Genomic DNA, 27,617 nt, shown 5'->3' with positions numbered 1-27,617 from the left:
TCTCTTGTCGACTTACGCAGGTGTCTACTTCAAATTAAGGGAAACCAGTTTTGCCAAAGGGTCCTGTAAACAACTTCGTATTAAAAATTATCCGTATTTCGATTTATCCGTACTGAAATACATTATAAATCCTATCTTATCGGCTGGGGAATGGGAAGAACTTTGGATTAAAGGGTACTTCGTATTAACCAATATCGTATTAACGAGGTTTTCCTGTATTGGGAATTAGCTGAAGATGTACATCACGCAGGTGTTTCGAAAGCAATGTCAAGGAATAGGTTTGAAGAAATACTGCGATACATACATTTTTGTGACAATTCAAAACTAGACACTGTTGATCGTTTTGGGAAGATAAAACCAGTTTGGTCTATGATAAATGAGCGTTGGCTCCAATTTTATCCAGATGATATATATCTCTCAATTGACGAGTCAATGGTGCCATATTATGGGAGACATGGCACCAAACAGCACATCCACGGGAAACCCATTCGCTTTGGTTTCCAAGCATGGGCATTGTTGACGCATCTTGGATATCTTATTCAAGGAGAACCTTATCAAGGTGTTGCGACAGGAAATACAATACCAGAATTGGCAGTACATGGCTCTGTAGTCATGGATTTGATATCCAAACTTTCGGCTCGTTCATGGCTCTCTTTGTTTTTTGACAACTATTTTACTTCCATTCTTCTGCTGGAACATTTACAGGCACACGGTCATAATGGAACTGGTACGGTTCGCCCAAATCGTGTGGAAAATGCTCCACTTCCGGATGTTAGTTCGTGCAAGAAACAAGAGTGGGGAAGTTACCATCAACTAACAGACAAAAGTACTTGCATTACTCTTGTACACTACTATGATAACATCATCGTTACAGTAGCATCAACTGTCTCGGGTGTGTCACCTCTGGGACATGCAAAGCAATGGAGTAATGCGGACAAAAAATACATTTCAGTCCCTCAACCTTTGTGTGTTGGTCTATACAATACTTACATGAGTGGTGTTGACCGCATGGACCAAAACATTGCATGCTACAAGATTAGTATCAGGAACAAGAAGTGGTATTGGCCAATGACAAGTTATCTGCTTAACGTTTCCATGAACAACGCATGGCAACTTTACCACCTGACTGCTACAGGAAAAGAAGATGGGCTTGATCTACTCTCATTTAGCAGGTATGTAGTATGGAATTATATGCAGTCGTACGTGACAAACCGTCCACTAGCAGGAAGGCCAAGTGTTAAAGTCTCATCCAGAGTATTGCCTGAAGTGCGATTTGATGGCACATCACATCATTTGGAAACTGTTTCCAAGCAAGTCCATTGTGGACATCGTGGAAAGGCTACATGGAAAAAATGTAAGACGTGCAATGTCGGCTGCCATATACAGTGTTCAGAGGCATTTCACACACAAAAATAGATTGGCAACACTTACACAAAATACGCATTGTTTTCTATTTCCAAAATTACTTGTTTTTATTTAGTTAGGTTCGAAAGTAGCAACTCAATTCAGAAATAATTGAAAGAATTTTATTATGTACTGCAAATGTAAAAAATGAAAGAGGATTGTAATTTCTTTTAAATATGTTCATGTATCAATATAATCTGAATGTGAAACAATAAAAATAAAAAATACAGTGAAACCCCAATATTACGTTCCCGCATTATAAGTTTTCCAGTCGGGCCCCGGCAAAAGGCCGTGTTAAATAATAGGATGTTCATCTTGATCTTACGTTCGCTCTAACTCCCGTTTCCAGCTTTATAAGTTTTCCGAGCAGTGACGATATCTTTAAAATTTGGCAGAAACCTGTTTTGTTGACAGCGACTTCTCCCTGTTTTTTCTTGCTTTTGCAGCTGTTTCATTCATCATGCAACCTTGAACTTCCAGATGTTAAGCTTTCATGTGAGAGGAGGGAGGAGAGGAGCAAACAGGCATGGTCTGTGGAAGGCTGGGGAGGGGGGAGGCAGGGTACAACTTGCATTTGTCGCACCTTCCTTGAAAGACAGGAAGGGACAACGGCACTAATTGTAGTCCCTGTGAAGAATAAATGGGCCGATCCTTCTGCCTCATCAAACAAGAAGCGCAGTGTTGCCAAACCGATTCTCTCTAAATGTTGCCTTCCCTAGAGTTTAGACACGTAGGTGACTGAGGTGTCTTTGTTCGCCCTTCCCCTCCACAAATACGCGAGTGGAAAATTGACAATGGGACTTGTTGCCCACTCATTTAAGGAATCCTTCCTAGTTGACGGGAACAAAAAAAGAGGGGAGGGGGGCTTGTTTCATGTTTGTAATTTTTTCCTTTCTTCTTGTTTGCAGGGTTGGAAATTGAAAATAAGGATTTGCCATACCTAATATCAACTGCACTTTCTCTTCATTGGAAAGTAGTTTCGATTCCTAAGGAAATACAATTGGATCTAGTTCGATTATTTTTAATCGGAGGTTTTTTCACGCACACTATATAATTTGGTTATCAGAATGAAGCTGAAAATGCACAAGCTAAAGTGATTTTTTCTATGAAGCAGATAGGGTAATATTTTAATTACTGACGTAAAAATATTCTTATCAAATCAATTGTGTGTGCGAGAGGCAGGGGGCGAAGTTTAGATAAATGTATTATTCTACGTGATGTTTCTCTATGCATATTACGTGACTTGTGTGCTGTAAAGTAATGGGGCCAGGAAAAATGAGTGAATAAATGAGGGGTGCGGCAATATTTTCTGCGAGCAGCCAAATTTAGTGTGCACCTAAATGCCATTAAAATGTGGGTGATCTAGACTACCACATAAAGCGGCTAAGGAGCTCACCCAGCCTAAAATAAATTTGTACCTGGGGGCAACCTTGGTAGGTAGAGGCTTCCCAAGTGGGGTGCTGATCACATCACCTCCAAATTGGCAGAGATCGAAGAGTATGTGGGGTAAAGGCAGAAGGGAGCCGGAGCATGGTGCTGATCACATGATCTCCCACATCTCCTTTATATGCGTCACGGCATGGTGAACTGTACCTTCGCCTTTTTCTGGTTTGAAAGGGGGGGGGGGGTTGCTTTCTCATGCTTCCTATGGTATCATCACTAGTCTTTAATCAAAAGTACCAAGTATTTCTGCCCCGATTTTCTTGCTCATGTGGAAGTGAAAACATAACTAATTAACATAAAGGCGAAAAGCGATCTCCCGTCTCCTTTCCTCTGACGTCTAAAATTACACAGTTGCTCTTGAACCTGAATATGTGCATTCAACGAACATAGCGTACTGTAAGTAAGTAAGAAAAGGAAAAAAAAATGCCCATCTTCCATGATCTCATTAATCCGCCACTGTGCGTGCACAGCTATGCAGTAATTAAACGATGGAGCCGGTTTCTCATTCTTTAATGTCCTGCATCAGAAATCTTCCTCCTATGTCTGAAGCATTGACATGACAACATGGGAGAGTGTCAAGCAGTGATCCTCCCCCCCCCCCTTTCCTTCTTTTCTTTCTGCAACTTACCCCAGCAGGAATGAGCACACTTGTGATAAGCACTGCTCTACCACCTGTTTTCGTCTCCCCCTTCCCCTACCTCCCATTGCAAACCGGTCGGAGGGGTGTGTGTCTGCAAGCAGCGGGCAGCTGGCAACTGGCACCAATGTTTTGTCTCCTGGCTCCAGAGCTATGACTCATAATGGAAGAAAAACGGCAGTGCTTTGAATCTTGCCAAGAAGGTTGTTTTGCTTTGACAATTAGGAAACACGAGCAGCAGACACAATGCGAGAGTTTAAAAAAAATACCTTTTTTTTTTCTCTCCTGCCTTTGAAAAAACATCTTGAACACACAGAGCAGTGCAGGAAAGAAATGCACATGATGCTAAGAATGAAATAATCACAGTTTTCTTCGGAACCATTCCCGTGATGAAAAAGTTGTCGGGAAAACAAAGAAAAAAAAAAGGAAACACGGTATTTACGGGGAAACTATTGGAAGGGCGAACAGCAAACGGCCTCACATTGTCATGAAGCACTACAACTTCATTTCTATTGACCAATCTAGGCTGCTTGACTAATAATTTTTTTAGCAATTTCATCCAGCTGGGTGCGGTACTTCTCAGCATTTATTTTTTCACCAGTTTTCAAGAATGAACAGTGAATAATACCAGCAGTCACCAATCTCTTCCTCAGATGAAGGGCCGGTTTCAGCATTTTGGAGCCTCATTAGCATCTACTTATTGTGCAGAGTGGCAACGATTATTGTACACTATCCATTTTTCGTCACACCGCTACTCTGCAAAAACAGAATGTTTTGGTTCCGCGAGAGCAGATAAAGATACACTTCCAGGTGACGCGTCATGTGATGTTCAGTGAGCTCATGGGGAAACCACTTATCCAGCTTCTTGAGGGCCTCCCCGATGGTGGTGCAGTGGTAGCGTCGTCGCCTTGCAATCAAGGGGTCCCGGGTTCGATACCTGGTGAAGACACATAGTGGTTCGGATTCCACTTTAAACTGTAGGTCCAGTCCCAATTAGCCTTACTGTGCATAAAGTGGACTTAAAACACAAAATCAACCAACCAGCTTCTTGACTTTTCCAAGTTCTTGCAAGTGCAGGGGTACTGGAATAATGTACACCCACTGTCACTGCCATGTCTCTTACAGTTTGGTGAGGATCCGACTTCACTAGTGCTCGCAGTTCGTCATCCTGAAATCAGACATTTCAAGTGCAACGATCTAATAATTACACACACACATTCAAAGTATTTAAATCGACCAGTTGCACTGCTCAAGAATTCCTTTAAATTTTCCACTTGCATGAAACAAATAACACAGATTACAGCAAACATAGGCATACCTTAATGACCTAGCGCTGATAGCTTCCAACTGCGGGCATACACATGCTACAGCTTTCACCACATCTGCTGAACACCTGCAAAGACTGAGCCTCTTAAGATGCTCAGCTTTTCTGATTTCCTCCAGGAAACTCTCCCAGTACTGGTCCTGATCGACGTGTCCCGGAATAATAGTCTTCCGGAGATCAAGGTGTTCTGTGCGGTTCGCAATTAAGGATTTAATGAATGATTTCCAATCTGATACTACTGAGTTTTTCATCTTTAATGTTTTCCACTGAAATGAAATTTAATAAATATCAAAAAATTTTACTGACACTGATGGAAACAACGAATTTGCCACCTCTAAAAGCTGATCCAAAATTATGATAACCCTTGAGTTCAGAAAAAGAATTAGTCCTTTTAGGCCTGAATTATTTTCACTCACTAGGAATTAGGCATTGACCATATGAAATATTTGCTGATACCAATACAAATTCATATTTCACGGAATGAAAAATATGGGAACAAATTAAAATACCAGAATAAATTACTTACTTCTCAGTGAAAATAATTTTTCAAATTCTATTAATTAATAGAATTTTGAAAAACTAGTTTCACCGATAATTACTTTATTCTGGTATATAAACCAACATAAATCTGCCAATACTGATGTCTGCTGATCCAATATAAAATTGCAAATGTTCCACAAAGACCCTGAATGATTTATTTGCTTATTTAAATAATAAGACATTAATTAACATAATGAATAGTTAGCAAAAATAATAAAATAATTTGTCCACTTCAACATAGTAAGCATACAATATTGTATCTAAAGATATCTGTTTGGTGGTTACGTGGAGATAGGTAATTAACTCTGATAAACTTACTTTTAATTTTTCCACGTACATTTTTCTCGCGATGAATTTCGCCACCCATCTGGTGGCTTCGTCAGGCATGTACTGTCTTGCTGTGGGCGGCGTGGTTTCTTCGTCTTCTGGTTGTGCTCATGATGGCGGTAGTTGACACAACGCCGCAACGAGCGCAAGTGGAAGAAGAAGGAACCACGCCAGCCGCAGCAAAACAGTACATGCCTGACGAAGCCACCAGACGGGTGGCAAAATCGATCGTGAGAAAAATTTATGCGGAAAAATAAAAAGTAAGTTTATCAGAGTTAAAAGTGTCTATAAATGTCTCCTACAAAGTTGTCTTGAAATTAGATCTATCCAACATAGGGTTACAGTGCAACAACATGCAAAAGAACCTGCTCAGCTCAGACCCACGACTCCTGCATGGAGGGGAGGAACAGAGTGAAGCAGGCTTCCTTATAGCCCAAATTGAACCGATGGAGGGGAAGGTGCATGAAGGTTTTTGACCGAAGGTTCTTTTGTTTGTGGCTGCTCTACACTCAACCCATGTAACAGATTGTTTACAGAACGTTCCGGGAAGAAAGAAGCAAAAGGAATCGAAACACCCCTTTTTGAGATAATAGACTGAGTCCAGTACACAAAGGGAAGTAAGCGCACGTGGGTTTTCGCGTGGAGAGGTTGCAGCAGTTGGCATGGAGATTTTGACGGGAAGGTGATCGCGCAAGTTTGTGCTCTGTATGTTGAGTTTTGCATACCTCCGGGGACATTTTCTTCTGGCGAAGTGGTAAAGTAGAGTCTTCAGTCGGAAGACCACGCTAGTCCGCCGTTGTTTGCAGAGGCACAAGAAACGTTAAATTGGCATTAAGGCTCTCCGGAAAAGAGATCGTGCAGGAGTGAACTCTGTCTGCAGCAGTTTAGCAGATTTTCATTCAGTGAAGCCGAGATTGCAGAGAAGGATTTTCTCCAGCGACAAGACACCAAGGATCGTCGGAAAAAGAAGACAGAACAACGAGGATTTTAGTGAAGTGGTCCCCAGTGTCGAGAGCTCTCGTGTTTTAACCCCCACAAGCTCGATCTTCTGTTTAAAAAATCCTACTAAAGTTTGAAAAGCGCTAATTCTTTCTAAAGGCCAGCCATGTAATCGTGAGTAAAAAGGTTAAATTTGTTATTTTTATAAATATATGTGAGAGTGATTTTTTCTTATATTTCTTTTACCAAGATAATCTAAAGTACTGGTGTCAACTCTTGTATTGGGTTTACTCATGTAAACCAAGAACCACCAGCGAATTAGTGTGAACCTTTAATTTTTTTTGTGAAGTTATTTCTTAGTTTTCTTCTGTAATAAAAGAAAGTAAAGGTAATTGGTTATTCTTTCCTTCAAACATTAAAATCTATAATAATATTTGAAATCAGTTTATCTCAACCGAACTGTAGTTAAAAAGCAAAGCTAAGTCTAATACTAATAATAATAACGATAAAATCACGTTTTATTGTTATACCCACTTTAGCATTTAAATTTTAGAGGTACCCACCAAACAATCCCTCTGGAGCAGTGTTCTCAACCTTCGTGAGAATGTGACCCAGTGAACAATTTTACTCATATATACCTTTCAACTTTTTAACTTTATACAATAATTAATATGTAACCTTAAAATTAATAGTTTCAATACATATGTTCAACTATTTGACAAGGTATAATCAAGTATCACCATTTTCAGCACATGCACTAGTTACCTACTGTGCTGATACATGCAGTAATATAATTTCTGATTGGTGATTAATGCATTTTATAAAGTGCTTGCATAAAATGATGTATCAGTCAAATCTCCAATTCTAACCGAGTGAATTATAACAGACAAACAAGGTGCTATAAACTGCTTGGATCACTTGCACATTTAATCCTTGTATTCTTGATTAGGTAAGTTTCCACCCATCACTATCCCAATATACGATGGCACGAGATCACGAGAGTGTAAAAAGGGATCAAGCTTCATCGTTTTAATATGCTAAATGTGCAACCCATTAACTCATCCAATGTGGTTTGGTGAATTCATGTTGATAGGTTCTGCAATTTATTATTCATTTAGAGATTATTAGCTAGTCACAATGTACATAGTGTGATCATTTTTGTAGGCTCTATCCTCCTTTCAATAAAGGATGAAAACGTAATATGCTAAGTATACTTTGGATTTTCTGTGTTTAACTAAACATGGAATAAACAGGTGAATCATGGGTCTGGGAAGTCACATAACAGTTGACTAAGTGTCACCCAAAGAAAAACCACTTGACAGGCCTTAGCCTTCAGAGGTTTTAATATTGTATAGGAGATGTTCCATATTTCCACTTTGCAAATTTAATTTGTTTTTCCAATTAACTTCAATGGTAGTATTGCCAGATGTTGTAACCTTTGTTAATCAAGGAAGCGGTTCATTGAAATTAATCAGAAAAACCAATTCTATTTAATAATAATAATAATAATAATAATAATAATAATAATAACAACCCGTGGTGCAACAGCCCATGAGGTCCAGGGCCTACCTACCGACTGCCGGCCTCACTATCACCTGCCGAGGTGCGTGATAATTCAACCAGTTACTGTGTGACATGTGGTCAACACGATGCATTCCCAGTCGTCGTCATAGGTTTCCATGACCGGTTTACGCTTCTCATTTGTAGCCTCGTGATGGTGGATGGCCACCTGCCCTATACACAGGTCGAAATCTCAGGAGAAAAGTTGTTACACTTCATGCCGTGCCATGTACAAATAGATTAAACAGTTTTCTGAGGGGAGGGAACTAGTGACTGATGAAGAAAGGGTAGGACAGCCAGTAACGAGCCAAACGATCAAAATCAAAACGATGTTGATAACCTTTTTTAATATCTGAGGGATTGTTCACTACAAATTTGTACCACCAGGATGAACAGTTAACCAAGTGTACTATTTGGGAGTGATGCAAAGGTTGTGTGAAAAGTGAGACAACAATTCATGGCTCGTGCATCATGACAATGCACCTGCGCACACGGCACTGTCTGTATGAGAATCTTGCCCAGGAAAAAAATAACTTTGGTAGATCACCCACCATACTCACTTGACCTTGCCCCCTTTCTTTACCCGAAGATCAAGCAAGTTTCGAAAGGAAGACATTTTGATGACATTGAGGCAGCTCCGAAAGCCATTCCAGAAACAGAGTTCCAAAATTGCTTTGAAGGGTGGAGTAGGTGCTGGCATCTCCCCCAGGAGACTTGAACCTGTGCACATCCAGTAGCCAGAGCCCAAAGCTACCAATTACATTTGCAATGGGGAAATATGGAACATTTCCTTCACAATAAAACATGTTGATGTTACAATATTTCTTACTTAAAAGCTAACTGAAACAAGCAATAGTGAATTCTCATTCTACTTACCAAAAGTGGACGCCTGGAAACTTCATGCCATGCACGACAAACTCTACCTGCTCTTAAAAGTTCCTGCACAGTCAGGTAACTGAAAACCTTCACCAAGGCATTACACCCTACCTCACAATCTATAGAATACTGCCCAAATGGATTTTCCTTTGGTACTTTTTTACCCACAATTTCATCATTGCTTTTGAAAATTTTGTTGTAGCCTCCATTTTCCACAGATTTCCTTTTCCTTCCCACATTCTTCACTGCACTGAAAAAAGAACAAATTATGAGCGTGGAAATTCTGTGAAATATTAATATACCTGTAACACATATTTCTCTGCAAATCTACTTTTGATTGTTCTCCTATTTTACTGGTACTTGTGGCAATGGTGAGATCAAGAAACTAATACAAATCAGATTCATGGATAATGTAAGTACATGTTTCATATATATTAACACAAAATTACGATTTGGAAATACAGTGAAACCCAGATTTTACATTTTTTTTCAATCTTGATGGTCCCAACATAGTAATATATTATAAAATTTTCCTTGATTTTACATTTGCTCTTATTTTAAGTTTAGTGAACTTGGTCTCCTAAAAAAGTATTATCGCGGTTCCACTCTACAACAAAAATTATAGCTACAACAGATGAAAGAATTATATTTGTTAATGTACACGTGACTAAATGACTACACTTTGATAAATATAAAACAAAATAGCAAAAAAACTCTAAGACCTGAAATTCCATACTGCTCTTTAATTGTGATTTTTTTTAAAAAAAATAATCGTGGTAAATGTCTTATTAGTGTTGGGAAAGGGCCTATATAGCAGGCATGCACGCCACTATACCACCCGGACTCAACCTAGCCATCCAGTAACCCTTTCCTCTCCTCCCTGAAACTACCCACCCACCTTTCAGTAAACACTGGTGAAAGTACTTTTGTTTTTTGTTTTCTATCGACTGTTTCTGGCAACACTGACCGTAGAGATGGTACGGTCAGTATTCTGTGCCTCTACTGTATGTGACGCCGATCTATCTTTCTTCTCTGTTGAAAATGCAACATATGTCGCGAAATATAGAACCATTTCTCTTTGTGTGGTAAGTGTTTACTGTCTCCTTCATCATTTGTATTTATCCGCCCTTCTAGTACCTTTTCTCATCCTATTCCTGTGTTTTTTCCTATTTATATTTATAGGGTTAGATTATGTTGGGACCTGCAACAACTTCTGCTTCGGGGACCAACATTACCTGCAGATACGTGGCACAGCTATGGGTACCCGCATGGCCCCCTCTTATGCCAACCTGTTCATGGGCAGGCTGGAACAGGAATTGCTCGACTCCCAGCAACTCCTCTGGCTAAGATTCATAGATGACATTTTCCTCCTCTGGACACATGGCGAACCCCCCCTCACTACATTCCTAAATTAACTAAACGACTTCACTACCCTCAAATTCACTTGGGAACCCTGCCGTAGTAGCACGATGTGCAAATCATTCTGTCACGGGGGCCGGCTACTATCATTATTATGCGAAGAGAGAAGTTTGTAGTTATCTTACAAAGTACAGTAGAACGTCGTTTATCTGGATGTCAATTATCTGCAACGTTAGTTATCCGAACACTCAAAATAGCAAGAGCGGGAAAAAAAATAATAATATATTTTTCTATAATTTAGGCACGTATTGTACGTGTACATATATTATGAGTGTTTTCTTATTTTCTCATGTCTTTTGTTTTCTTGTACTGTATGTGCAGGTAGTACTGTGTATTGTATGTATAAAATAAACCTGTACTCAGTGGTCGAAAGTAGAGCACTGCTTGTAGCGGCGCTACTGTAGCTAGCTACAAAATTTGTAGCTGTAGCGGTGCTATATTTTGAAAATTGTAGTTGTAGCGGTAGCGAAGCTACAAAATTCCTGTAGTTTTAGCGAAAATTTTGCTTCTCAGCATTTTGAGGTAAATTATGTATGTGGCAACAGCATTAAAAAAATCGACAATAACACTTAGTTTTGCAGAAGGTTCATAAAGACAAAGTGCATTACATGGAAATACGGATAATGTAGATTATAAATATCTTGATATCAGAGTATAGGTATCCACGTAATTTATTTCATTAGTATCTTAATAATTCGAATATCCAGATAACTGACATATATGAATACATTACAGCAACCAGCTACTTTTTTTGAGATTTTTTGGAAATGCCTCATTTTTGGCACCCCTGAAAAAAATACCTCATTTGCACCACCCCGGAATATATAGTGTGTATATCCCTAGTACAAAAGGCAGCAAAATGTCATTAATTACTGTGTAAACACAATTTGCAGTACAAAAAGAAGCGATCCATTTTCCACTAGAATGACAGCAATAGTGCAAGCAATCAATGGCTCAGTATGTTAACAGAACTCCCGGATTTACACATCAGTTTTTGCAAAATATTTCCGTTTAGATTTTCTGTTACTTTTGCTAATCATTACAATGAAGATCAATGTTTTATTTAGTAATTATCTTATCTACAGTAAAGGGGTCCCGGGTTCAATACCTGGTGGAGGCACATAGTGGTTCGGATCCCACTTTAAACTGTAGGTCCAGTCCCCATTTCCCTTACTGTGCACTTAAAACAAAAACAAATCAATCTTATCTACAGTCGCTTTCTGCCACTTTTAGCTAATTGTGAGAATGAGGAAGAATGATGATAGACGATGAGCAGCATGAGGAATGGAGGAGCAGGAGGATCCCATCTTCCAGGCATCCTTTCTAGTTTTTATTTTGAGTCCACTTTATGCACAGATAAGCTAATCGAGACTGGTTTCGAACCACTATGCGACTTAACTCAATACTTATTCTCAAGGAAGATATGTTGATATATAAATGTAAATAATTCTACCAAATTTTATTTGTGTATAGTTGTAATAATTAATTTTGTGTCATCCTAATTGCAATACTCATATAGACAAATTGGAATTGATCTGCCGCTTACATAGGTACGTTATTCTCAAAACACTATATTGAAAATAAGTAACTAAAGTAATACTGCTATCAAAATTTCCAAATGACGAGAATCATGATAATAAATAACAGAATCTATTTTCCAGTAAGTACAACTATCATACTAGTGTCTTCTTTGGAATATCCATGTGGTTATTAAGTTTTTTTTTATGTAAAAGTAGCAAAGTAGCTAGTAGCGTAGCGAGCTACTTTTTGGAAAATTTAGCTGTAGCTGTAGCGAAGCTACATTTTCGAAGACTAGCTGTAGCTGTAGCGAAGCTACTTTTAAAATGTAGCGTTTTGATCACTGCCTGTACTGGACGTGCTTATCTTTGTTAAATAAACACATGTTTGAATATCCACAAAAATCGTTATCCACATAACCTTCAATCCCAATTAATGCGGATAAACGACGTTCTACTGTATAAATAGAAATTACTAAATACAAATTTATTTGCTGGGATTTTACAAACTAGAAACGAACAAAAATTAATTTAATATATTTGAAAGATGATAAAAGAAGGAAGAAATACTCTGCTAATATACTGAAGCTTGAGGGAAAATAATTCATTTGTTACACGTACAACAGAGGGAAATGATTTAAAATGTGAAGTAAGTTCGTGTGTAAGAGTCCTAGCGCAAATTGGTTTGTCAACAGATAATAAAAGCTAAATTAAAATTAATGACACATCAATATAATCTAAATAGTTGCTACTTCTGTTGCTACATCTACAAAGATAACTTGTCATTACTATGCTTCTGAGAAGCATGTCTTATGAGATTAATATTGATTGATTTGTTGCTTTAAGTCCACTTTATGCACAGAAAGGCTAATTGGGACTGGATCTACAGTTTAAAGTGGGATCCAAACCACTATGTGCCTCTACCGGGTATCGAACCCAGGACCCCTTGATGACAAGGCGACGACGCTACCACTGCGCCATCGGCGAGGTACCTTATGAGATTAATACAAAGAGTGTAAAACAATCTAAATATTTTTCGTGAGCTCTTCCATTTCGTTTTGTTTTCTGGAAAAAGGCAACATAAAATAGCCCAAAACAAACACCATGAAGCAACGAACGGCAGTTCAAGACATAACACCTTGAGTTTCTGATGTAAATACATTTTGGTGTAACAATTAGCCGAAGTTTGTAACCTGAACATGAATTCTATCGAAATCAAAGATTTGAGCTCAATTAAGAAATGTGTAGGAGTCAAACATACACAATAAATACAATTATACTTTGACTGACGAAGTGGGTAGGTCACAAATCCACTACCCAGTAATTGTATTTTAATGAACGTAATCGAAAATTTCCACCATACTATGATACTATGGATGTTACGCTACTTAATGTTGTAAATGGAAGCATTCATTTCTTAAAGAATTTGCAATAATAATTTCAACTTTTTTTTCTTAAAAATATATATCTAAAGTATTGACTTGAGAGCCTTCTGGATCCTTAAGTATTACATACTTGCATTATGCTACTTAAATAATGCTAAACAAACTTCAAGTTATAAAACTTTTAGTTTGCATTTGAAATGTAGGTTTCTTCTTTATAATACACTTCTAAAGAATAGACGCAAGCAGGGGCGGCTCAAGATAATATATTCCCTGGGCGACGTGGGTTCTGGCGCCCCCTATTTTTTTACACCCAGAACCCCTATCCTAATACAAAAATCTATCTACCCTGGTCCTCCAACTTTTCACTGTTCTCCAATAAAGAACATTACCATTTATATATTTACTGTTTTAATGACGAAAATTCATAGCCCTATTTCTGAAATACTTTAAGTGTTACCGTTAAAGAACATGTTTATTATAGGTATGTTTACATTGAATGCCTGCATAATGACTACAAAATAACATTAGCTAAGTTCTTAAATGCTCCAGTTTGTTCTGTTTTTTTGAAACGCTGAAACCACTCACGACACTGGAATCGATTCATACAGTCCTTTCCAAAAGCTTGCTGAAGCATTTACCAAGTTTCACTTACAGATTTCCCCAGTGTAAAGCAAAATTTCACACAAACATGCCGCTCTGCCTGGTCCTTCATCTTCACTGCTGTGAAGCGAACGTGACTAGAGGTTACTGCACATGTTTACTTCGGTGGCTCTAACCAGACTACTGGTGACTGCAGCGTGATGCAGCAAGCGACAGTGTGTTTCTGAAGGTTGTCGCTGGAGAATGCCACCTGCCAGAACTCGCTACGAACAATGGTTTGCACGCTATGACAAAAGTCCGGTCTTTTTTTGAACAGCCCACGTATATATAGGTTTCTGTATTCTCATGTTCACATTTAAACTTGAGCGCACACGGTACCACTTCAAACTGATATCAATACCAGTGCCGATACTGTTGGTGCATTCCAGTGCCACGTGTGTGACATTTCACACACAAAATGTAAGGTTCTAGACATGAGATTGGATTAAAATATTCATAATGAACTGATTTCATAGAATTATGAAGTACATTGTGGTGTCTGCTAACTAATAAACAAAACTTGAATATGATGACATAGCCTGAATGCATGAAAAGTATTAACGAAAATGTGTTACGTGCGTGATGCTTTAGTAATGTAGCAAAATTTGACTTCATTTATCTGTGAAAAACGTTACTTTTTTTAAAAGCCTCTAATTTCTCCATCTTTTTGATGTAGTAGTGAGCTGAATTTGGTTCATCCTGTGAGAACTTTCCCTTTGCAAGCGACTATACACGAAGACAACTCCGTCTGCATCTTCCACTTCCTCGTTGTTGTCAACAACAATGTGGTATTTGACCAAGCACATAGGCTGCAGAAGCTAATAATTTTTGTTTGTGAAATATGCATATTATATGCATTCACAAACATTTAAACTTTAATGCAATTAAAGTCATTAATAATTTTCAGATTAACTCAATTTGTTATTTACATGGAGTAGGAAATTTTTTTATGGAATGCCCTGTTTTTGTAACAAGTAACAGTTGATCAAAATATTGATGAACATTAATATATACATATTCCCCAGCAATTATGTGCATCAATTTACCATAGTTTTACTTTAAAATATTAAATACTAAAATAGCTCTAATTTAATCACAACATCTATTTTTCATGTGAAACTTATGGAAAATAAAGGAATTTATTTTTATTTTTTCATAATTTTCAGGATAACTGGAAACTGGAGTTTCGTTTGAGATTTTTGCTGACTACACGAAATACTCAAACTACAGAAAAGTATAAGTCAGATGCGAATACATCAACAACTGTTTTGTCTTAGCCCTAATAGAAACATAATTCCTATTACTTACTTCTGATTATTAGGAGGCAATGTGAAATTCAATACATGTCCATTTGTATAAGAATCACTAGGTTGCTCCTTCATATATCCATGCATGTCCAAAAAGTGCCCCGAATATTCCACGACTTCGTTTTCTGATCTCTCAACGTTTCCCTCAACGTGTGATCCGTTCCTTTGTTTCCGAGACTTTTGCTTCAAGAAATTAAAAACATAATCATTAACCAACTAATCTTTATTGTAATAATATACACAATATTTATGATAGTAGATTTCAAGTTTGTAAAGGTTTCCACCAAATTTTGAGAAACATTTGGAATGTAGGATATGATGCATAATGGGTTTATTCCCATAAAAAACATGACACGGAACTACATTAAAACAAGTACCATAGGCATTATAAAGTTAGTATGCTTGATTAAAGGTAAATATGGGAATATGATTTTGAAATCACATATTTAGTAAGGTATCCAAGTGCATGAAATCATTTATCTTTCTCTGTATTATCAGTACACAGTTACATAAGTACTAATTGACATGTCCATGCTGTTCTTGCGACCATTAAGGATAGTTCGACATTTATATCATAATATTTACTACTGGAATGCTAACAAAATTTGATGTTGATGTCCATGGTAGTGCTTATTACATTGCACTATGATGCCAAGGATTCTGGGTTTGAATTCCAGCCTGGGTGTTCTTTGTGTCCTCCTCATTGCAATCAGCCAAAAGTGGTAGACAAAGTGACACTAAATGACAAAAATACAAACACTTATAATAAAAAAAAAATGAATGGATTCAATATTCAGATGAATATGTATGTTATACAAGTTTTGTAGTCCTCCAGTAGTAAATTTCATGATACAAGTGACACTATCTCTGATAGTCAGAAGTACAGATATTCTGCAAATTCATTCTTCTGGTTCTGTGGCCAAGCAGTGGTACGTAATCACCTTTCAATCTCATCACCCAAGTTCCTGGATTTGAATCTCAGCCTGGCCATCGAGTTATTTGAAATTGTTCTCCCATTACTTTCATCTAATTATCATCATTGCAATTAGCAGAAAATGGCCAAAAAGAAATGCTAAACAACACAAATACCAAATTCGTGCCCATGCAGGGAATCAAACCCAAAACTTTAAATGAGTTAACCAATAAACACACACGCACAGCCAACATTCTGAAACATATTCTTTAACCAACATATTTCTCTCCACTTTATACATATTTTGCTCCTATAAGCAAAACCCATGAGTGCTAGTGTTACAAGAATGCCATATGCCATTGTAACAAGGGCCTGAAATATCTACAGCTCATCAGAACAACATACATTAAGTGCATGTACACACACATAAAGTACATATACAGGGTGTGCAAAAAAGTCTTTCCCAGATTACAAACTTTATTCATATCCGCAATATGTAAGGTAGAGATTATGGTCACAAATTGGGAAAAAGCTCAGTGTCCCCCCTGGTATCATTAGGCAACAAAGTCTGTACTATTTGCACTTTGTATGCACAAAACAAGATATCATGAAGATAACTTTTTGGCTGATGTTCGGCCACTTCTCAGTAAGTCAGCAACAGATTCTGTGGTCTTGAACTTGTCATACCAAGACTTAATGCTCTCGACATCGGGCGGAATCTTTCCATACGTTGTTTGCAAGTTCCTCTGCACTGTTATTGGTGACCTGGTCTTGTGAGATCAGAGGACACACTGAGCTTTATCCTGATTTGTGAACATTTCCAGTTTCCTGGGCACTGACACTGCTATACTACAACCACTCTACCTTACATATAGCGGATGTGAATAAAGTTTGTAATCAGGGAAAGACTTTTCAGACACCCTGTATATTCACGGGTATGAATATATGTGCAAATATTAATCTACAGAGTGATTCAGAAATATGGCTACACATTTGAATGAGTGTGTTACTATACAATGTAGAGGGAATGGTGAATGGTATATTAAACATTTCACATAAGAGTCACGTGCCTGGGTTTACATCACACTGAACACGCAGCAGCAAGTTACAGTTGCAGTGTGGGCGATTGCATACCAGAATTATCATAAGAGCCGTGTGCACAGCATTGGACTTAAATTAAACTACAATTCGATTTAAGCAGTCATTTTCTCCACTTTCCCACAGTCGATGGCAACAATGTTACGTTAAAATCATTGCTCATCAGTCATTCTGTTCACTATATTCTCAAGTATAACACCCTCCCAAAAAACAACTTTTGAATTATGAACGGATGAAAGAGTGAAATAAAAATTTTGGGTGTGTCAGCACATGGGCTATTTGCACCTGTCATATTATATGGAGCCAAAACTCTAAAAATAATTAAAATCAACACCTGGCTCTGAAGACTAAAATCGTCTTATCTAGGTCAAAAGATGAGGCTGTAAAAGGGGGGGGGGGACTCAGTACATATAATCACAACATAGCCCTACAGAGGATTGTACTGACTGTAGGTCCAGAGCCTCGTTGTCCTGCAACATTTGTAGTTACCCAGGTGTACTATGTGCAAGTGAGACTGACTTGGTCACCCCTTGCACCCTTCTTCTGGATTTATAAACTGTAATGAAGTCATTAAATTTTGTTTTTAGATACATTCCAAGGACATAATTTACCTTTCCCCTTGTACCTCTGGAACTCAGGGAGGGCTTATTTGGAGTTACGTTACGACCTGAAAAGAAAAAAAAATCATTACACTCAAAAGTTTACATTAATTTTTAGAATTAACAGAATAAAAATTTACTAGTAAAATCCACATGATTAGAGAACTGCTACTTCCTACTCGCTTAACATTAAAGAACCCCACAGTGAACATATGATTACCTTCTAAAGTACTACATATTTATGGTGAAATAAATATCAAGGTTTCGGTACAAAAACTAGCCACACTTCAGGATCAAAAGCAGTATACAAAATGGCATGTTAAAATGGTGAATATTTAAAAACTATACACAAAATAAAAATTTCCTTTCTCACATATTTTGTAGTTACCATAGTATTATATTGATTCCTGTGAAAATGAATCAATTTTTGCTTCTCAAGTATTTACAGAAGAATTAACAATTTTTTGTGATTTTGCACAACTCAAAAGGATAATTCAGACTTCAAAAAGTGTTGTGTCGGTAAATAAACTCTAAATTTCATGTTTAAGAGTTCATTTCACATTTTGCCAGTGACATATTCTGAATATTTGACCTGGTTTACCACAACAATTCTTATTTATTGTATATATTAATTACATATACTAGAAATAAAATACTAATGCAGACATGGAAGTAAAAAAAAAAAAAGTTCGACAACTTTAAATTTTCCAGCAAGTTCTAGACATATGAAAAATGTTTACTGGCAGTAAACAAGGTCACATGGGAGAATACAACACTGCATTGTGAACCAATCACTGACAAAACATGGAAGTACAATGTATCTCATGCCTTTTAAAAACATGAAAAATAAACATTACAACATTGTTTCACATTTTCTGTTTCCCTCAAAAACAAATTATGCAAATCTATATTTATTACCAAACCTTCACTAAAAATGCAAGAAAAGGTCTGGAGTGTCATGAAATGAAAAAAACAGACTACAATCTGCACTCACATTTTCTTTATACGAGGGCTGGAGCGTAAGTCATGACAACTGTATTTTTTCTCAAAGTTAAACAGTACCATAATATGATTCTATGTCCTGGGGAACATGGCACCTGTAATATGTGGACACGTCACTAGATGGCAGTGTGATGAACGGTTATCGTACAGTGGGCAGTGCATATTTATTGTTGAGTCAACCTCCGTTCCATGGCGTGAACAGCTCTTGTGTATCAAAATAGCAATTCTTCGTGACAGAAATGCCACAGGAAGTTGGTGGAAACGTGAGGGAATAGTGCCCTATTGTAGTTTGCACCACTTTTGTTCTTGTAATGCTAATGCATACTTTCACACTTGTTTACACATGTGGCACAGTGCTATGTTTAAGGATGTTTTCTTCACTTCTCTATCCTACATCTGGTACACATGATCTGCATTGTTCATATATTCCACATTACAATGCACTGTCCCTTCTATTTGTGTATATCGAATTTTCATGCAGGTCCCGCGTTCTCGTGTAAAAAAAATAGTTCGTCATGAGTTATGCTCCAACTCTTGGACAAGACTAAGTGTGTTAATCCCATAAATTATCCTTTTTGCATTCTCATCAGTATGCTCATTTTTATCATTTCCATTATGAATATCATTATTAGCATTACGACACTAAATGAATGGTTTTCACTGAAATACCAAAAACAATCGATTGAATTACTCCCAGGAAAACAGCTTTCTTTTAACTTCCTCAAAAGAAAATAATGCCATCAGAGAGCAAAACTCTTACCCCTTCAATCAGAAAAACAGACCTACCAACTTACCACTCTTCCCTCCCCCTTTCCATCATGTTTTCACTTACCCCCGACTTCAGAACCAATGTTATCTAATGTGTGATTCCACACGTCACTGTCGCCACTTGACCTATCAGCATTGTGACCTAATTTATTGGTATGAGCATACATCACACCATTATATGTCTCTATGTCATGATGTTCTCCATTTATCCTTTGATTCAATTTGTTCCTTGGTGTTAGTGTGCCTTGTTTCATGTTATACGAACTTGCATCTAAGTCTCGATAATTCGCTTGAGGTTCAGTTAGTGTCTCACTTGTCCTATTTTCTGATGATTTTTTCCCTACAAAGTAAAATTAAATTACTATTCATTACTTATTTATAAACAGCACATTGCTTCTTTTAATGATAGGTAATGTTTCATCATCAGATCCAATGGAGTGTTTTCTTAATTAAAAATCCATTGCATCTGATGATGCAAACAACAAGTTTTACCTCTTGTGAAAACAATCAATGTGCGGTTTATAAATAAATAGTGAATAATAATATGTTTTCTAGCACAAGGTCTAAAATACTTTCTTTACATTTGAGAATGATCAAGTACCTATTTCAAAGGTAAAATGCTTTTAGATTTATATATATTCTTTGATTCTTCCTGCTTCATATTTTCAACCATATCTTATGTTAAGACAACTAAACTTTGCAGCTATTTCATATTATTTGTGAACTGACGAAAGAAGGTAATAGATAAGGAACATATGATAATAGCTGCAATTGAAATACAACAAATAGTGAAGAAGCAGAGAAGGCTGAAAAAAAAACTATTCAATAACAGGCCTGCAAAAAATATATTGGCTACCTTAGACCCGAGCTTTTGGAATATTAGAAATTATGACATCACTACTTAGGTGTTACCAGTATACAATTAAGGCGAGGAGGGACAATTTCCCCTAGGTCTTTCTCCCTGGGACAGCTGTCGATCACTGTTGCCAAGTTTGCTCTTTTGGAGCCAGATCTGGCTCTTTCGTGCACTCGTTACTGTCAACTGTGGCACCCACCCTCTACCCCACCATGATGCCACCACTGGCTCCGGCCCATAAGGACCAACCTTTGCCATGAGTGTACATTTTGCACGTGACGTGATGTTCATATGTAGGCTGCGTCACCCACACCCCTCTTTCCTCCCCACGTATTTTTATATATAGAGCTGTGGTTTAAGGTGAAGATGTCAATATTATTATCCGGGAATTCTTTATTTTCGATTTCATATGAACATCATATAATTATTGAGATGGGTAATGCCGCCAAATCTACAGGGTAGCTACGATTCTTTGATTATGAAATTCCCTGACTTTTCCAGGTTTTCCAGACCACAAATAAAATTTTTCCAGACATGTTTGTCGTCATGATTTTTGCTTTTGAACCTCATGTTTTTCAATTAAATATGCAGGCACGTTAATAATTATGAATATGAATATACACAGTTATTAGCTGAAAAGTTACCAAGTGATCAATATAATGCTATTCAATGAAAAAATAAATAACTATTGTACTTCCTCGTTTTCACTAAGTCATTACAATAAAGGTGGTGTAAAAAATCAATAAAAAAATGTGGCATATATCAAAGCTTTACAATGTAACCTGTATACAACCTCAATTAGCCTATATCAATACAAATGAGAAAGAACAGAAAATTAGGTCAAGTACCTTTAGAAAATATGCAATAAGTTTAATGATTATATTTTTTAATTTATTGAAAATAGTACATATTACGGAAATTCAGAACTTGAATAGGGCCAGTGACCAACCATACACCTAAAAAAAATATATACGCGGGCCATACTTTGGAATCAAATATCTCCATTATTTGAGTTTTCCACATGCTGGAACCAATTTTATATTACGGAAAACATTGAAATCTGTCTCTTAAAAGGTAACAGTTCCGAATGTTTTATGATTTTTTTTCGAATTTTCCTAGCAGGAACATTAATTATCATAGAATTTTGGCAATCATTGTGACACGAAATTTGAACTTTCCTTAAAATGAGCACTATTTGGATTCGAAAAAAGTTATTTATGTTGAAAAAACAAACCTTCAAAATGACCTTACTCAATCATACACGCTTCCCACAGACAAGGTATTATCCGGTTGACAAGCGACAGTAAGTATCGTAAACTAGTGGGAATGAATGTAGAAATAAATCGGAACCTTAGTAGAGTGCATTCAGGGTCTTTATTTTCATTCTAAGACAACCAAACCTGACATTCCTAACCTAACCACAAAAGCATATATTCACAAAATCTTAAGTAATCGCTAAAACTCTGCAGTATGTGTTAACAGACATAAATCGAAATCGAACCATGTAAAAGTTGCATTTGTAGCATGATGAAATCGTAATAAAACAAAAGGAACTTGGGCTCATTTTCACCACTTTTAGCATAATTTCATTCTACATGCAAACAATACGTAAAATTACTATTGGCATGAAACCGAAACCAACATTCCTAACCTAACAACGATGTGTGACCAGCTTACGTTTAATTCCTCTATTTCGGACCAGTTTTTAAAAAATAAATTCATTCTACATGCACAAAACACGTGCATATTCGAATAATGACGTCACTGATACTGCATAAAATCACTAATTTCTCGGGTGTAACACATCTCTGCAATGTAAAAACTATGACAACGAGCAAATGAACAGGTTGCTTCTGAACAGCTCGCAAACGAAGGACTCAAATTCACAGAACGGGTTCAAGGTGGGAACGAAGTAGTGAGTCCCTTTGTTTTTACTCGGCATCTGCACCCGTCCAGTGAGACGTCAACCACAGCCAGTTTTGTGAAATTCTGCTCTTCAAGCTTTATTGCAGATCCAAAACCAATGAACTGTCCGAACACCAACCTGCTCCGCTTCACGTATCAAAAGAGAACGGGTTCCGAACGGGTGTGTTCTTGAAGAAAGAAAATTTCCGCACCACACACAAAGCTAAAGCAACATTTTTTTCCGCAAGAAATTCTGAGGATGGCTGGTGCATATGTTTCGTCTTGAGTACCTTGTTCTCTAAGGAAAAATCTCACGCCTCTCCAAATTCCGGTCTTGAACAGGTTCACAAGAAAGAGTGTCAAAATGAACGGATCCAAGAATCTAGATCCGAGAGTGAATAAATAGAGAATTGAAATGCGAAGGAACCAACATTTTGTACGTAACAGACTAGAAGTCATAATGACGAGAGGAACAAGTTTCTGAACTGAATCTTTTGGGGGGACTGGAATCACAAGAACCGAATTCGGAAGTGGAAATGAACCGTTCGTTCATTTTGTAACTGGTTCTCCTGCAACTCCAAAATGTGCGTAAATTCCAGAAAATATGCAAAATTCCCTGACTATTCCCTGACCAACCAAATTCCCTGACTTTTCCCTGTTTTCCAGGTTTTCCAGTCGCGTAGCAACCCTGATCTAGGTGGTGAAAACTAAAAATACATTTCCATCACTTTAAAGATAACGGTAAGAGCAGCGCCCCCACCCCTCTGACACCTAAGTTACCCTAGGAGACACTTTATGCAGCCTTCGTCAATCTAGATCCTTGAAAGTCATCTTTAGCTCTTGGTGAAATGTAGCTCTTTTATGCACATCAGGTTTGGCAACACTGCCAGGATGGCTGTAGGAGGTAAGGAGAAATACATTACGCTTATAGGAGAATTATTTTACTCGTTTTCTTGGAGATATCAAACTTCCGATGGCGGAAAAAAATATATGATCGGGTAAAGGATCCATTGAAGATGATATTTGCTCTAGAAATAGTCAAAACTCCCATTTGTTTAGCTGTAACTTCAATTTGAAGTTGTCTCTCCATAAGGAATACATAGGATTCTGTAAGTACATATTCATCACATTTTTCAAACATGGTATCTAGCTTAATAATCACCTTTAAAAACCGCTTCCACTTGCAACATGGGGAGAAATTCATACTCTCAAATTATACATGGATTTTCTTTAGTAGCAGTGCCAATTCCGACGATATTTAAATAAATGCATGCCTGATGTGAAATTGTCCCTCCTCACCTTAACTAACTCAGATAAGTGTCCATCAAATTTGGCACAAGTAAATTCTAATTTTTTTAATTGTAATTCGTACCAACAAATAACCTGTGGTGCAACTGTTTCTTATATGAAGTTCTGGGGAAAAGAAGACACACAAGTATGGAGAAAGTAATTAACATATATTTTTTACTTCAAATAATAAAGCTTGCGGTCATATTCTATAGGGATGCAGATTCTATCCTTACATTAGAAATTGGAGGAAAGTAGTTCATGACAGAACATATTGAAGGAAGAATTTTGGGAACACGCATTGCCCCAAAACCACCATAATAGGTGCAGATGCATGCATCTAACTGAGCATATATGTAAGTCAAGCTGAAAAAGTTTGAATTGGTTTATGTTGGACACAGTTAACGGTAGAAATTGGCAGTCAAAAGTATGGCTTCAATAAAGGCTTAAACCTAGGTCCTTTGCATACAGGACAAGTTATCTTCAATCCCGCCAGTTCAGGCTTCACCTTGTTTGCTTTCCTCCAGGGAATGTCTTACCAGGGATGTGCATCTGAGTTCTTAGCAATTACAAAGCTTGGAGAAGTTCTTCCAGCATGACGTTGACTTTTACATTATAATTTAATATACACAGGAGATATGTTAACTGAAGTAATATTTATATCCATAAGGTAGTGTCTGTTTTGTAACTTTATTGCTGGCAAAGTGAAGGGCTCGTTTAAGTACAGTGAAATCCCAATTTTATGTTCCCATATTTCACATTTTTCAGCATTATATTTTATATACGCTGGCCAAAAAGGTAGCCAAAAAAGTACATAATTCTTTTGGTCACCTCTTTTGTGGTAGCAAAATGTTAATATTTCCCAAATTGTATATTTTGCCTCATTTTAAATTCATCAGCCACAGACTCCTAAAGGCATAATTGTGGCTATGTGAGAACATTGTAGGGCCTCCCCGATGATCAAGGGATTCCGGGTTCCATACCTGGTGGAGGCACATAGCACAGTGGTTCGGATCCCACTTTAAACTGTATATCCAGTTCCGATTAACCTTTCTGTGCATAAACTAGACTTGAAACAACAATCAAATTCAAGTTTGATTGATTGATTTGCTTATTTTACTTCGCTTCTTGTTCCACTTTTGGCTAACTTACGAAGAATGGGGATGAGTGATGACATGATGAATGGACACTCCAAAACATCCATGCCCAGGCTAAGATTCAAACCCGGGATCCCTGGCATCGTACTATGATGTCCTAACCACTCCGCCATTCTGGCCAGCTTCGAATTCAAGAGAAATCATTGAAATGAATACATAAGTAAACTGCATTGTAATACTTACTTGCATATCTCGGTTTTCCCTTACATCGTGGAGACACTTTAGTGACATTCTCATGGAAATTGTTACCCAATATCCGTTCATCGACAAATACTGAAGTTGCACGAGGTTCCTTTGGTGTATGTTCAATTGGTATATGTTCAACAGTTACAACATACCCTGTTTCCCAGTACCGTTTCAGTAACTTTAGAGTCTCAACATTATGTTCCAAAACTGCACCTGACATCTGCGACATCAAATCTCCAAGTAAATTGAGGAGGCTGATCCCGATTTCTCTCCGGTTCACATCTTCAGTCCCAGAACTTGCACTCTTAAGAGGAGCATCAGAAGGTGTGCTCACAGAGGAATCGTGGCTTTCCTTGAATGTCTGTAAACACTGCTGGTACTGTAAGTAATATTCCTGCATCCACCGCTTGTGGCAAATGTCCCTTTGAAAGATTGGCAGGTTCTCTTTCTTGCGAATGGCAAACATGTGTCGGCATGGTAGGAGCATGGCTGTGTGGAAGTTGCAGGAACATTTCTCGGATGATGCTTCGACGTGTCCTTCGATGGCATTTATCGTGTAGATTCCATTTTCAGGAGGATTCCTCAGTTTTACTTTCCCTGAGAGTACCAGCTGTTTCTGAACAACTTTCGACGCTACTTCAGTTAAGAACCTTGAGTATTTCTCCTCATCGCTTAAGCCACAATGCACTGGTTCAGGCGTGGACTGTAATGATGAAACACCTTCCTTGTTTTGAATTACTTCCTGTGATGAAATGGCAATGAACAGCTGTTCGATAAAATCCTTCTTGGTGCTATTCTCACTCAATGAAGACTTCAACTTGCTATTGACAGAATCAATCAAATTGGATGCTTTTTCTAGGAAGCTCCACCTATGAAACTCCTTCCCCATGGACCAATCGTTTCTGCATGGATGCCACTTCGAGTGATAGTAATCTAATACCTGGGAAGGAGCAGATTCTAGTAATGTGTTGTAATGACTATTGAACACATCTTCACAATTAGAGAACAACATTTTCTGCAACAGTTGCATACATGAAACTCTTTGCTCAAGAGTTAAATTTAATTTTTCACCGGATAGATCCCTGTTGAAAATTTTGGCCGTGTAAAAAACACTAATCTGAAGCTTCGCATTGGAGAAACCGTTTCTTAACACCTCCCGTTCGTCAGTAAATTTATCAGTAAGGATGGAACGTATGCGAATCCAGGCTGCATTTCTCTTCTTGAAAGTGTCTACAAACCACTCCAAATTCCTTCTCTCTTGCTTGACGAAGCAACACACACTGACAATTTCACTTTCGCCGTTACCAGACTCTACCAGTAGGAGACATATTGGTAGTCCATTTTTTGTTTTGAACGAACACTGCAGGGTGACAAATTCTGGGAATGCCTCCATTGTAGATTTCATTGCTGGGGTTTGGTAGAACAAGCCTTTGAATCCCACTTCATCCATCAATACTTCAACATCTGCATCTATGGAAAGAAATATAGTGACAATGTTATTCATAAAATAATTTCATGAATGGCTATGGCTATTGTTACAAACGTTGTTGAAAATGTACCGCAACCCAACTTTATACGCTAGAGATGGCACAGATTAACCACTTCTCTATCGGTATCTACCAATCTAGAAGGATATCATTGCATACATAAGAGTTTCATTGATTATTGAAGATTAGGCACACACAGGAGATGTACTACGTAGAAATTTTCAGTGAAAAATGCAGGCTCAACCAGGACTCAAACCTATTGCTCTACCACTGAGCTACCAAGCCAGCCTGGCCTCGCCTGATTTTTCGCTATCGCTGTTTTACCTGCGTGGAATCGTCTCTGACTGTGCAACCGCAACGGGATCTGTTGCCTTTGAAACACAGTAGACTTCGACGTTGCCTGGTTCCTCCCAGTGTAGAGATGTTAATTATTGAAGATTAGGCAAACACAGGAGATGTACTACGTAGAAATTTTCAGCAAAAAATGCAGGCTCAACCAGGACTCTAACCTGGGTCTCTGGCATACCGTGCCATTGCTCTACCACTGAGCTACCGAGCCAGGCTGGCCTCATCTCATTTTTCGCTATGTTTCCACATTGTGAATTGGATGTTTTTCTTTTCCGATGAATTTCATCGACTGAGAATATGGCATCTGGGATGAAAGTGGTAGTAACGTACACATGCGAAAACTTGAAACTCTACGTATGCAACATTAAAACCATGTCTACTGCATCCATCATGAGAAGCATATAAGTTTATTAGTGAAATTGCTGATTATTTTACCAATCTAAATTCCATGTAAAATTCGGCCACTTTGTTTTCTTTTCATGATAAATTCTATATCCTACTTTTGTTAAATAAATGTATGAATACACAATTTCTCCGGCAATTTTTTCAGAATGATGACATCAATCAGTCAATTAATATTTGTCAATTTTATATTTGTATTGACAAAAATCTCGTATCAGCCCTTCTCTACTTGACAGCAAAATCAGATGGATTTTCTAGAACAGGTGAATGCTATATATACGCTAAAGGAAGC

At 37.6% G+C, this 27,617-nt stretch overlaps 1 protein-coding gene and 1 non-coding gene across 3 annotated transcripts in view; both read right to left on the bottom strand.

Annotated features, from left to right (window-relative positions):
• The window catches only part of LOC145980623 (uncharacterized), a 53,949-nt gene that overhangs the window by 13,844 nt on the left and 12,488 nt on the right, over positions 1 to 27,617 (bottom strand). The window contains exons 4-9 of one of the 2 annotated variants that reach the window (XM_083113660.1): positions 25,086 to 26,558; positions 19,762 to 20,037; positions 17,940 to 17,995; positions 15,319 to 15,500; positions 9,051 to 9,300; positions 4,803 to 5,074 (exon numbers count right to left, since the gene is read on the bottom strand). In XM_083113660.1, coding sequence (XP_082969786.1) covers positions 4,803 to 5,074; positions 9,051 to 9,300; positions 15,319 to 15,500; positions 17,940 to 17,995; positions 19,762 to 20,037; positions 25,086 to 26,558 — 2,509 coding nt within the window. The remainder of the gene's footprint in view (positions 1 to 4,802; positions 5,075 to 9,050; positions 9,301 to 15,318; positions 15,501 to 17,939; positions 17,996 to 19,761; positions 20,038 to 25,085; positions 26,559 to 27,617) is intronic. The other variant, XM_083113661.1, reaches the window with a different exon arrangement.
• On the bottom strand, positions 27,064 to 27,134 carry TRNAT-GGU (transfer RNA threonine (anticodon GGU)). The gene has a single exon. It is a non-coding gene; the product is annotated as a tRNA-Thr (tRNA).

Source organism: Lepisma saccharinum, chromosome 28, assembly GCF_977018435.1.
Source record: "Lepisma saccharinum chromosome 28, izLepSacc3.1, whole genome shotgun sequence".
Taxonomy (NCBI): domain Eukaryota; kingdom Metazoa; phylum Arthropoda; class Insecta; order Zygentoma; family Lepismatidae; genus Lepisma; species Lepisma saccharinum.
Note: the sequence above shows the minus strand (reverse complement) of the source record. Positions and strands in the feature narration are given on the sequence as shown.